This window comes from Chiroxiphia lanceolata, chromosome 9 (genome assembly GCF_009829145.1).
Source record: "Chiroxiphia lanceolata isolate bChiLan1 chromosome 9, bChiLan1.pri, whole genome shotgun sequence".
NCBI classification, from domain to species: domain Eukaryota; kingdom Metazoa; phylum Chordata; class Aves; order Passeriformes; family Pipridae; genus Chiroxiphia; species Chiroxiphia lanceolata.
This window is the reverse complement of record NC_045645.1, coordinates 17,104,259-17,117,813: the sequence shown is the minus strand read 5'-3', so window position 1 is coordinate 17,117,813 and position 13,555 is coordinate 17,104,259. Positions and strand designations below refer to the sequence as shown.

The 13,555-nt window shown below is 41.4% G+C and overlaps 1 protein-coding gene across 1 annotated transcript in view; it reads left to right on the top strand.

The window, feature by feature from the left end:
* Positions 1-1,695: 1,695 nt before the first annotated feature.
* Positions 1,696-13,555, top strand: part of LOC116791185 (EVI5-like protein) — a 99,473-nt gene continuing 87,613 nt past the window's right edge. The window contains 4 exon segments of the mRNA XM_032696952.1: positions 1,696-1,901; positions 10,817-10,951; positions 11,220-11,327; positions 11,990-12,170. Coding sequence (XP_032552843.1) covers positions 1,848-1,901; positions 10,817-10,951; positions 11,220-11,327; positions 11,990-12,170 — 478 coding nt within the window. The 5' untranslated portion in view covers positions 1,696-1,847.

The window sequence follows — 13,555 nt, the reverse complement described above, 5'->3', positions numbered from 1 at the left end:
CTCATGTACTAAGTGAAAAATATATCCCCTAATGAACATATGCCAGGAACTGTTTGGATCTAGATGTAACAGGAATGAGACATTTAGATCCTTACCAGCCATATGGGAGACCCACATTTCACAATTACTCTCAGCCTGTCATTCCAAGGGTTGGCATAGAGGGCTGGATGAAGTAAGGGCTTGCAATTATTCAGCAAAATGTTAAACTGTTTGCTCTGTGGCATCCTCTTGTGTAGCTGTTCCATTTCATGTCCATAATCAAGCTAAACTCATGCAAATCACTGAACTGTAGTGGGAGGTGATGCAGAAAGTGCAGCCATCTGGGTCTCCTGAAGAGGAAGAGAAGAAAACCTCCATACAATGAGAGTCACTGGCTGTTATTAAAACCAGGATTGCTTTTACAGGAGTGCCAAATCTTACTAATTAATTTTCAGATTTATACTTCAGGGTCACTCTGGCAGTAATTATATTATTCAAAAATCAGCCACAGACACATCTTTCTTTAAAAGTAAGCCCTGCCAAAAAATGGCAGCTTATCCTTACAGTAGTATTTTTGTGACCTATCTTTTCATCAAAGCTGCCTTCTGCACTGAACACCCAAAGCCGTAATGTGCTACATTCATCTCATTTTATGCCCACACCATGGCATAATATTTGTGCCCAAAGTCTCACAGACAAAAAGCATCAGAACTGGAAACTCCCGGCTTCTGACTTTGACTCCCCATAGGCCTTCTGGGTCTCATAGGCCTCAAGGACTCCATAGGCCCTATAGGCCCCGTAGCCTCTGCGCTAAAAGGAGTCACAATCAAGTCACAAACACAAGAAGGCTGGACAAAAATCAAACTTTGCATAAGAAAGGGCTATTTGATTTGAAGTTAACAGTGTTCCCACAAATTTCAATTGGACTGAGACTTCCCACAGTGCATGAAGGGTTGAGAAATCCTCTGGCGAAGAAGAAATTCATAACTTTTCCCCCACTTTATGGCACTAGCGTAGAATCATAGAGTGGCTTGGGTTGGAAGGGACCCAGATAATTAAAGATAATCCAGTTCCAACCCTCTTGCCATGGCAGGTTGCTCAGAGCCCCATCCAACCTGGCCTTGGACACTTCCAGGCACGAGGCAACCACAGCTTCCCTGAGCAACTTGTTCTCTGCCTCACCACCCTCACAGTAAAGAATTCCCTCCTGTGTGTTAAAACGGGCCCAAGCAAACGCCGCTTCCTTATTTCGAAGGAAAGACTCCTCTTTTCTTTTTTTTTTTTTTTTTTTTTTTTAAGACTGCAACAAGCCTGCAGCTGTTTTTAATACCCTGCCCAGTAAATGACAGGAGCCTGTTCGCAATCAACGACACACGTTTTTTATTAACTGACTTCTCCATAATTGTCCCCAGACAGCGCCCGAGCGCCTTCTGGCAGACAGGAGCGGAACCAGGGGGTGGCTGTCGGCTCCACAAGCCCCGCACGGCTCTGGAGCGGGAAGACGGGCCGGGACAGCCCCGAAGGCTCGGGGCGGGCACGGACAACGCGCTGAGCGCCAACCGGCGGGGCGGGGGCTCCCCGTCCTCGCCTCCTCCTCCGCCTCGCCTCGCCCCCTCACAGCTGCTGCGTTCGACTCCTTCGAGCAGCGGCGTGAGCGGCTTGTGCGGCGGCTGAGGCGGCAGCTGCCCGCCCGGCCACCCTGCCCGCTGACAGCCGCCGTCTCTCGGCGGCCGCCGGTGCCCGAGGCAGCGCTTCCCTCGCCGTGCCGAGCCCCGGGGAGTCGGCGGCGCGGCTGCAGCGGCAGGCGGGGGAGCGCTCCTCGCCGCTCCGCCTCCGACCGCCGCCCGCTGCGGGGATGTGTGATTGCCATGGCGAGGCGGCTCTTCCCGGGGGCCTGGCTGAGAAAGCCCCACTCCGCGCAGGTAGGCCGGCGAGGGGCCGGTGCCGGCGCCCGTCTCTCCCCGCCAAGTTCCCTCCGGAGCGGGCGCCCCCCGCAGGGCTCTCGCCGCTCCCCCCGGCCCGGCGCGGCCGCCGCTCCCTCCCGCCGGCGCCTGGCGGCGGCCGGGGCTCGGCCCGCGGGCGGTGGCGGCTCCGGGGCTGGGCGGGTGTCGGGGCACCAGAGCAGGTGGCGGCGGCCCCGGGGCCGCGGTGCCTCTCGCCGCCCCCGCCGGGCGGGTCGGGCCTTGGTGGTGCGCGGAGCGCCCTCCCCGAGCGCCGCGGGACCTGTTACGCCGCCGCCGGTCCGCGGTGGCCCCGCGCTCTCGGGGGATTGTCAGCGGGGCAGCCACACCTGCGGCACCGCCGGGCCCGGGGAGCCCTCTCCACGTCCCGCCTTTACACCTATCGCCGCTGCCGCGGGCGCCCGTCCTGTCGGGGGGGAATAGAGCTTGCATGAGCAGACTCGTTTTTTCACGTGTTCTAAAAAAATTAGTGTCGGTCACTTTTCTTCTGCTGCCTAGTAGGTAATTGCTCCATGCATTTGTGTATGTGTTCGTAGACAGACTTCTGTATTTACGTATACAAGTACACGTTCGCATTACTTAAATTACCTGAGTAGTGACGTATTGGTTGGAAGTGCTGTATCTGTCGTGTTGTGGAAAGTTCTGCTGTGAAATGTCAGTCAGATATAACCCTGTGGTTTCTTGATAGCTGTCCTCTGGGTTTCCTTTTTATAGGTTGGATTGTGTTTTAAATAAATTGTAACTAAAATGAGTATTTGTTAAGTTGGAGCAGAGAAATATTTACTTTTCTTATATATGCTACTTACGTGTTCGTCATCTGTTGATATGCTTTGTGACCGTTGCATTAAAAAAAAACGTACTTTGTTTTGATGCATTTTAAAATCTTGAATGTTTTAGTTTCTTCTTATCTGGAACTTTTCCAGTCTTACTCTGTTTTTGGAAGTGCCCAGAAGAGGGTATAATGTTTAAGGAAAAGCGTGCAGATATAGTATAATCTTACCCTCTTTAGTATTTGTTTTATGGTATGTATCTGCAAATCTGGGTCAGTATCACTTGGGCTTTAGACCGGAAAAGATTACTGTAGATCTATTTACTGAATTAGACATTTGTAAGGCATTTGGATTCCTATAGGAGAAAGCCTTCAATACAAGTAAAAATGAATTTGTAATCTATACACTACCATTCAAATTAGGGTTTTCCAAATTGTTTGCCTCCTTTGCCTTGATAACCTCTCTCTGATCCTTATATGGGGTTGTCTGATAACATTGTTCTCTTTTCTTCTCAAAATTTAATTTAAGGCCTTCCAAGCAAAATATGTTATTTTGAAGTCCACTGAGAAACAGGAAGACAGCAAAATTATTTATTAGAAAAGCCAAAGAAGCTAAATTTTTGTTTCTATTGCAGATTAAAAAAATATTTCTGACTGTGCTTTTTTATACTGAAAGCTGCTTTTGAATATTCTACAGATTCGTTTTAGGAGATCTAAAATAGTGGTTTTGTGAACATAAACGTTTTTCTGTATTAGTGTTAGCTGCTATGTTGATGTTTGATGCATCTGTGGAATGGCAGCAAGCTATCAATATATTGGCTTCTCTTGTCACTGCACATTACTGTTGGTGCTTGACAAATGTAGTCATGGTTTAACTGCACTAATTGCTGAGTGCTTTATGGGCATTTGTCTCCAAAGAAGCCAGTGCTCTCTAAGTAAATGTTAGATTTAACTCACTGAGGCCTCTGAGCAAGATAAAAGATTTGTGTAGTATTTCTATGAGCATTTCAAGTAGCACAGTGGGGAAGGTGTTTGTACAGTGGAAGGTTATCACTGAGTGAATTCCAACTTTTGATGGCTGGTGTTCCAGACTCGTTGAAAACTGTGTTGTGAAATGTCTTGACAGAACATCAGATTCTGCGAGACAAAATTTAATACCTGTTCTAGTTTTCCTGTTGTACTTAGGAGCAGGATGTTATGAGTTGGTTTGCAGCAGATAGTCTGTGGCAAATTTACTTGCTCTTCAGCTTTTATGCAGAATTCTAGATCCATAGGTAATTTAATAATAGCAAAAAATACCCAAAAATACTGTAAAACCTGACAAACTTTTGAATGCTACTAAAGATCACAAAAAAGTAATCTAATTGTATTTATAGGATTTTTCAGTTGGGTGATTAACACTGGGATTTTGTGTTTTATAAAGAGAGGTTAGTGTCCCAAATTTAGGAGACGTTGACCTGAAGTTCCTTCTGATAGCTGTAGTTACCAATTGTATCATGAGGCAGAGGACAAGCCAGCAGGGTTGCTCACGACAATAATCGTGTAAAGAGCACTTGCATGCTTGGAAACTTTCTGGCCCCTAGAGGTTCTGGACCAAGTTTTCAGACTCTTTAGAAGTGCCCCATGGACTTAAGTAATGTACAAGAGACTGTATTTGAAGGGCCAAAGAATAAGCAAGTTTAAAGCCACACATAACAGAAATTTCCTGTATCATCTCTTTGCTTTAAGATTTTAATCCCTTTTGTTTTGTTTAACCTTTTAAGGAGAGAGAACCCATTTTCCATCTTGGTCACTATTTTATTTCAAAAGATACCTCAGCTCTGTTTACTCAGTTTAGTTACTCAGGATACAAAATAATTCAAGACACTGACATAATCTTAAGAATTCACTTGTGCTCTTAAAGATGTGAACGTGTCCATTACATGGCATCCAAGACAGTGTGGGCTAATCTCTCAGACATCATGTCAGCATACCTGAAGTGCATCCCGTGATCCATGAACCAACCTGAACAGAGAACAAAAGAGGATTTCTAACACGATTGGCCTACATTTTTTTTTATCCGTCCTTTCCTGTTGCTAGTGTGTAAAACAAATGGAGTAAACAGCTCTGATTTGGAGGAGATAAGTGTGCTATGGTTATCTGGAATACTTTGCAGAATTAAGCTCTCTGTACTACTAAACAAAGAAATGCTTTCATGCTCTTTAACCGTAAAAGTGTTTTAAATAAAAAGTACACTTAACAAAAAACTGTCAAGTTATGTTGCATGTTGATTCACTACTCTCCATATGCTTTGGAGTTCATCCAGGCTTGAGTTTTGCCAGAAGTGGTTTTCCAGTTCTATTTCAGGGGATGAATGTCTAATTATTATTCAATGCACATGACTTAGCAGAATATACAAGTGATGGAAGAAGTTGACTCTGAAACATCAAGCATTACAAGTGCTTTCCCTCATTCTTGTGTTCCCTGGCTCATATTTAAGTGTCTTGATGGAAGAGTAAAGTTGAAAAGAGAAATTGTTTCCTGAATTTGAACACTTTCTTCCTTTTTGATACTTTTGGAACTCTGTCCTCCGGTTGCCCTGAATATGTTCTTATTACAAGTTTCCTAGCAGTTTGTCACAATTTCAAATGGAGTCTGTCTGGATGTGTTGCTCCCTAAATGCAACACTGGGACTCCTTGCTCAGAAATGTGTTCCAATGACGTGCACGGCATATGTGCAGTGAGTCCTCTGCACTGTGGGTGCATTAGTGCACGTGACCAAACCAGGCTCGGTAAATCCTGTCCCTGCTGCACATGCAGCACTTGCACGTGCTGGATGAAGTGGACTAAGTGTGTCTACACTCACAGGCTGATTGGGGGGGAAGAAATAGAAATTGGATAGGAGGAATGTATGGGAAGAAATCAAAATAATGAACAGTCCTTTTGCTGAATGTGATAAGGAAGTCCTTAGAAAAGTAATTCCCCTTGAATCAGAGAGTGAAAGCTTGTGGTTGTCTGTAAGCAGATGGATGCTGTTGTCCATGCTCTGAACTGGCAGGATGGCTTTTGCAAGTCAAAAGCTACAGGACTGCATTGGCACAGCGCTGAGCTCAAAATAAACCTCGCTTCTCTGGAACTTCTTGCCAAATATGTGATGTAGTCAGATGGCATTTGGGAAGGATTTTCTGTCTCAAACGCATTTGCTTTCTGCCTGAGAAGGAGGACAAATTTGGATAAACCCATATATACATTATTCTGTACATAAATATGGTCATATTCTGCAGTGGTCCTGGTGCCTGCAGGCCACTGCTGGTCTCTGAGGTTATACTAAATGGTATGCGATTAATACAGATTTGCATTAAATAGCACATTGGTTTAAAGTTCAGTGTTATAAAGGTTCATGGAAAGTTTCAGCAAGAAACACTGAGAAACGTAGAGGGTTTGTTGTCCCTGAAGCTTGGGTTCCCAAGCAGTTTTTATACGTGAAACAGCTTTGCCTAAAATTATCAGATGTATTTCTTTTGATCTTCCTTGGATTTTATCAGTAGTTTTCTGTGCTTTATGTTCTACGATATATTGGGGTTATTAGAAATAGTTTTAAAAAACGCAAAATAACAAAATCCTGTCTCTAAAGGAAATCACTTATCTTTCAAATAATCAAAGATAATCATTAGCACTTATTTTCTATAATTCCTGATTCTGTGAATCAGGAATTCCCCTGATTTATGTGTAGGGGAAATACTGAAGAAAGTTAACTTATTAGGATTTTCAGTAATCCTATTAAGAGAAGACTTTTGTAGAGAAAAATTTTGTGAGACGCTTCAGGAAGACCATTCTTTCTTATCTCAGCAGCTCTAGGCTGAGGAAAGACCATGAGAGGTTGGGTGGGAAGGAAGAGGACTTACCTGAAACTGTAAACACCATCCCTGTTGTGTGAGTTTTGTTGGTGTTTGGTTTGGGTTTTTGGTGTTTTTTTCCTTGGGTGGGGAGAGAGGGGGTGATGTTTGTGTGGGAGTTTTGTTAGATTATGGTTTCTTTTTCTCTCCCCTGCCCCCCTCCCCAACCCCCTGCCTGAAATTTAGATCTAACACCATAAGCTGTTAGAAAACATACCTCCTTTTCAGATTAGATGCTCAAGAGTTTTGTTGCTGGAGTTCTGTGTGTGTGATGGTTTTGTTTGGGGTTTGTTTTATGAAATACAGGATGAACCTTTGTCTGAGATTAGGTTCACAACAATGCACTGGTGGCATATATTTAGATGGAAAATAGAATGTTTTAGATTAGCTCTGTGACAATTTAAAGGCAAGAAGTTAAGGATGGTTTGAGTGAGGCCATTCTCATTTCAGCCTGGCGCATCTTGATTGTACTTGCTCAGTGCTGTGGAGTTGGCTGGGTAGTCCAAGATGCCCCTCTTAGTTTACTGTATCTACAGCTAAAGAGGGAGAGTGAGCATGTGCCCATACCTTAGCTGCTCCAGCTTGTTATTTGTTTGACTACTGGAAATTTCCGGTGAAAACAATTTTTTTTCCTGCAAATGGTGATATAGAGTATGACACCTAACTGTGTGTGCTTCTACAGAGTCTGTCATGTGGTGGTAATCTTTGACAGAGGATTTGGGCAAGGGAATGGAAGTGGAAATAATAGGTAGTTGCTTGCCTAGTCAACTAGATGTCAATCGTGATAAAAAGATGTGCACAAAACCCCTCATGATTAAACATGCCTTCTTTGCATAGCTATCAATAATTGAATATGATCTGATTTTATCAAAATACCGTGCTTTAATGACAAATACCATTTGTACTTTTCTTTAGATGTTGCTGTATCTCATGGTGCTTTTTGCAAAGTAATTCTTTCTTTTTCATGTTGTATCTAGTTACAGAAACATTAGGCCAAAGTAAAAATAGATGAGTGACTCACCTAGTTAGATAATTTCAGGCACTAACTACAGAGCACTTAGTGGTATTATTACTAGGTTGAAACCTAGTGATTCAAAAAATGTTTATGGAACCATGATTTTTTTGGTGATATAAGAACAAAAAATGAGAAATTATTACAGAAGACATTGAACCTGCATGACTGTGCTGAAGCAGTTCTTGTTTGTAAGTGCTAAAATTATTCATTTGTAATTCGACCACCAGAATGTATGAAGGGAGCAAAGAAAAAATGCATTGTGTTCTGTAGATGGACTGAGAAAGGTCTGGTTGTATGCTCACAACTGATCCAGGTCTACTGCTTTGGTTCACCTCTTCAGTTCAAAGCCCCCTCTGCTGGAGGGCTGCCTCTGAGCTGGTATCCTGGGCTTCCTAGAGATCTAGGGAGCAATAAATCTCTAGGTTTGTTTTGGTTTATTTTGTGTAGTGTGGGTGTAAGAACTAAACTAGGGAAAGAATCCATCTGCCCTGCTTACAGTTTTCCTTTGGTTCTGGAAGTGAGAACAGGGAGAGAGACCCTCTCCTAATGCTTTGCCATACCACTTCTGCTGGCTTCCCAGAGCTGAGAAAGAAGGATGCTTGTGGATGGTACAGGGGCAGGACAAGGATTCTGAAGGAGGAAAGTTGTGCTGGAGAAACTGAAGAAGTGGATGAGGCACTGAGTAGTGCTGGAAACTTACTGGAGATGGAAGACAAAGTGGAGGAAGATGGGAACTGAGGCCAGTGTTGCAGAGTCAGATGAAAATAGACTGGAAATAGCTGGAAGAAAAAGAATAGCAGAGGATGTGTGGTTTGAGAGGGGGACACTAAGACTGTCTAAACAAATGGTTTGAGATGAATACTGGAAAGAAAAAATTAGTAAGTGAAAATTGTAAATTACTAAATACAGAAAATTATCTGGAAGAAAGAATCTATGAGACTGAGTCCACCTATGCTGGAACTAAGATTTCAGTTCTCTTCTTTAGGGGGTGAGAGCAGTATTTCTGAACCCATAAGTTTTCACTTACTGTTGGTTCACATGTAGGATGACTTCTACTGCTTTTCGTTCGTCTGTTCAAGTAGTGTGGTCTACAAGGAAGATTGTGATGCTTCGTGTTGTAAGCATGTAGGTGTGGTATTTTGTCTTCTTTTTAAGCTAGGACGTTCCATAAAAGGCTTGCAGTTTTGTCATTTTAGTGGTGTTCTTTATGTGTTCTTTTTTTTTCTTTTTTTTGATGCTGCCCAACCCCTTGCTGTCAGATTTGTTTTCTTAAGTGTTCTATGCCCAGCTTTCTCATACATTTTCTTAGCTGTTTCTAAATGTACTGTAAACCACACAGCATTACTGTTGGTCTCCTTTTGTACTCCATCCAATGTATATCCTTATTGTGGATACCACGCTTTAGAGGAAATTACATGTTACTCCAACTAAGGTCTTTGTGGCTCTGAGGAAAAGAGCAGAAATTATTTGTCTTTACAACACGTGCAATAAAATATCATAAAAGAAGAACTGGTTGAAGCAGTTCTTCCTGCTCAAGATTTATCACTGGAATAAAAGCAGTTAGTTGTATCTCTCTCTTTTTTTAACTAGGTAGTTTTAAGATTGTCAAGTGTATGAAGGCATGAAAGAATAGGGATACACCGCTGAGGCACGTGGCAGGACCACAGGTGTATGGATTGGAATCTCCTCTGGGTATTTTGAAACTGGCTTTTGTTGGATCATTTCTTCCCAGGAGGAAAGGGTGTAATGCATGCAGGTTGTCTTGTCATATTTTAATAAATACTAGTAAGTTATTGCAGTCTTCCTAGTTAAAAATAAGCAGATTTATTTATGTCTGCTGCAGTTCTATGGATGTGATAGCAAAACTGCTCATCATTACTACTTTTCTTGGAACCCTTTCCAAACATGGAATAATTTCTCTATGAGGAACTGCTAAGTTAGAACCTGTTGATCTGGAAATGAGATGACATAACAGGGAGGAGTGTGATGGAGACTTACAAAATCATGTCAGATGGGGAGAGAGTGGACAGAAATTGATAACTGCTCTCTTCCAATAAATGAACTAGGGGATCTCAAACAAAGCTAATATGAATCAGACTTAGGCAAAATAAAGTCTGGTCCCTGACCATGGTACAGTGGATAGTAGACCTGTGGAATTAATTGCTAAAGGTTGTTGTGGATGCTAAAAGCTTATGTGGATTATTAAGGGAGTCTGGGTAAGTTCAGGAAAGATAAATTATTTAAGATTTACTAAATATAGAATATCACATCTGGCTTAGCAAGTTCTTCTAGAGGAAACTGCAAGCACATTTGGGATATATAATATGTTCTCAGTCTGTGAGAGCATCTTCTTATAGCTAATGCTGAAGATCAGGATACTCATAGAAATGCATCTCATACTGACCCGATATAGCTGCTCTCATGCACTTTCCTTATATCCTGTTGCTACAGTTAACTTTCTAATTATTTTCTAATCCTGATGTAAGAAAATCCAACTGTTATCACATCAGATTCTGAGGTGAAAAAAAGAAAAAGATCAAAACATCCCTCCTACTTTGCAAGACACTTAGCTCTCCCTCAATTCTTAATTTTTAAATACGTTTTTCCTCTGTCCCTAGTGAAAATTGTAAATGTGAGGCCACAGAAACAACAGGAAAGTCTTGCATACAGTTATGGGAAAGATGACCGAAGGTGAGGCTAGTACAGAGGAATTTTATTTGCATAATTAAATGGTGCAATTTCAAGGAAGGAGAGGGAGACTTCAGCACATGGAACCTGACCCTGACATCCACCATGCTCTTTGTGTATCTACTTTGCATATTTACACATGAACACAGAATATTTTTTGAAAAAAGTCCTGATGTGTTGGATTTGATTTACCATGAGTGGAACAAAAGTAACTGGTCTTAGAGAAAAATGCATGTAATTGAGCTCTGGCAGTTTGATTTTGATCAAATTGGTTCCTGCAGTCTGGCTTGCCCTATAAGGGTCTGACGCCTTTTCTTCTATTTATTTATATCTCAATTTTCCTTCCATTTACATAAGTCAAACTGACCTCCCCTGTCAGTTTTGCTCCCTGAAGGAAGCGAATGTTCCATGTAATGTAGTCTGCTTATTTTATCACTGTGGAAGTCAAATTCCTTAAAGGTGAAATAGTAAGTCATGTTTACTGCTGCTCAGTGAATTGCAAATCGTATTTTCTCTTTGTGTCCTCTAGGTACGTTTGTCGTACGTGCGCGTGAAGTATCTCTTCATCTCTTGGTTAGTAGTGTTTATTGGCAGCTGGGTTATGTATGTTCAGTACTCCACCTACACAGAGCTATGCAGAGGACATGACTGTAGGAAAATAATAGTAAGTATATTTAGCATAGCTTTCTAAAGTGTTTGACTAATTCCACTGCCAATTCAGTCAGTGCCCTGTGTAATTTAATCAAATTCTCATATTGAATTGTAAGATTACAACTTCAGTTACAGATAAAACCACTTGTGTCTCTTAACGTTATTTTGGTAGAGAGTTAATAAAATTTTCTTAGATTTTTCTTTCAAGAGTTGGAAGAGATGCAGTTGTTGTCTCCTTTCTCAGGCAATTTATTAAATATATTTCTCCGTATTTGTTTCAGTGTGATAAATACAAGACTGGAGTTATTGATGGGTCAGCATGTAGTAGTCTTTGTGCTAAAGAAACATTGTATTTTGGAAAATGTTTGTCAACAAAGCCCAACAATCAGGTAAGGCTTTACTCATCCAACCTAGTTCTATTATTTCCCACTGAAATGTCATTGTCTGGAACACCAAGAAGACCTCAGTGTCAGCAAGTTGTATCTGTTTAATACAGATTATTTCAAACTTCATTTGCTGTGACATGCAGAGCGTGTGTGTGTGTATGTACATAAAAATATCTATACATGGAAGATATAATACATACTATTAATTTATACAATATGCACCTATATACAATAGTATAGATTATTCCTGTATGTAGAGGCGTACATCATTATTTTATAATAGATGTGTTTTGGAAACATATATACTGGATCCTTCCACAGTTTGACAGAATAAGCATACTTTTGTACAGCATGCTGCTGCTCTGCTATCCTGCTTCACAACTAGAAGCAGCAGCCTCCTAAAAGCCTGTGCACAGTGGTAGTAATGCCAATACGCTGTTTGTGAAGCTGTGTTTTGCCAGTGTAGTGTCTCCTAAGTACCTGCAGCAGTGTGTTGTATTTGAGGTTGCCATTGTTCCAATTGCTCTATGCATTGTCTGTGCACAGGACTCTTGTTTGCTGAGCTGTGTTGCCATTTGACTCCTGAAGCAGTGGCTGCAAGACAGGTAGTCTTCAGATGGACTTGTACAGTGTTTCTTACCTTTTCCCCCTCTTTTTCTGCACAGATGTACTTAGGAATCTGGGGAAATCTGCAAAGTGTTATCAGATGCCAGATGGAGGAAGCTGCTCAACTTGATTTTGGTACTGACCCAGAACCAAGGAAGGAAGTAGTCCTATTTGATAAACCAACAAGAGGAACCACTGTTGAGAAATTCAAAGAAATGGTATATGGTCTTTTTAAAGTAAGTATATGCTTATTTATTCTATTTTGACTGAAAGGCTCATTTTCCTGAAGCTGGAGAGAATACCCTATTGTATGAGCCTTGTTCAAGTGCATATTATAAAAATAATCAGCACAAAACTAGTTTTTCCCAGAGGTGCTTACCTTGAAGTTTGAAGTAACTAATTATTAGGTTTTTTCCTTACTTTTTAAATTATGGAAGTTGGCACTCATCTTGCATGTTTACAGCCTTGACTTGTATTTGTATAGAAAATATGGTAAAAACATTTATTTTTTGGTGCTTTTGAGGTTATTGTTCATGCTTGGGAAGAGTTCCTGTGTTAACTGAGCAGCAGCAATCTCTCTCTCCAGAGTGACCAGTCATACTTGTCCTTTCTGTGTTACATTCACGTGATGCTTATTTCTATTACCTTAATGCTACCCCAGAATTTTCATAATATAATCACCTTGATGCTCTGTTAATTCTGATTTGGGGTTTTCTTTCTTAAAATTATCCTGCTATTGTCATAGCTCCTATGTCTCCCATATCTCCTATTTGCCCTTGTGTGTGCATTCATGGTAGCTGAAAATGGAACAGTTCTGATTCCAGCAGTGGCTTCTGTGTATTGACACAATCGAGATGGTTATATCAAATAACAAAATTAAGCATTTCAGTACACTTAGGTTACGGGATTTGTACTTAGTGTGTCTTGGTACTTTTTATAGTTGGCCAAAATGTAGTTTATAATGTAATTTCTCTGTACCTGTAAGGTTTAACCAGCTGAAAACTAAACCTGATCTAAACATTTGAATTCTGCATACTTTTTCTAAGAGAATATTGAACAAGCCAGTTGATACAATTTTTCTAAAGACTCATCTGACCAAGAATAATGTTTGAATTTTAATGTTTGCATTTTGAAATGCAGAGAACACTCGTACTTTCAGAAGATCAGATGCTTAGTGTCTATGAAAACAGAGCAAAAAGGAAGCTCTTCAAGCATCTGATAGCAGGTCCTGTAACATCCATAACCAATGGAAACTAGAACATACACTACCATGCTATTCATACGAGATAACAGGAGGTAGAATGACAGATGGCTTGGTGGTAGTTACTGAAGTCATACTTAATCTTTTTTGCTTGTTGCTTTTAGGCAAAATTGGGTGAACAAGGAAATCTTTCAGAACTGGTTAATCTCATCCTGTCTTTTGCTGATGGAAACAAAGATGGCAGAGTCTCTTTGCCAGAGGCGAAATCTGCATGGGCACTTCTGCAGCTAGAGGAGTTTCTGTTAATGGTGATCCTCCAGGATAAAGAACATACTCCCAAGTTGATGGGTTTTTGTGGGGATCTCTATGTGACGGAAAGAGTTGAATATACCTCTCTCTATGGAATCAGCCTTCCATGGATTAT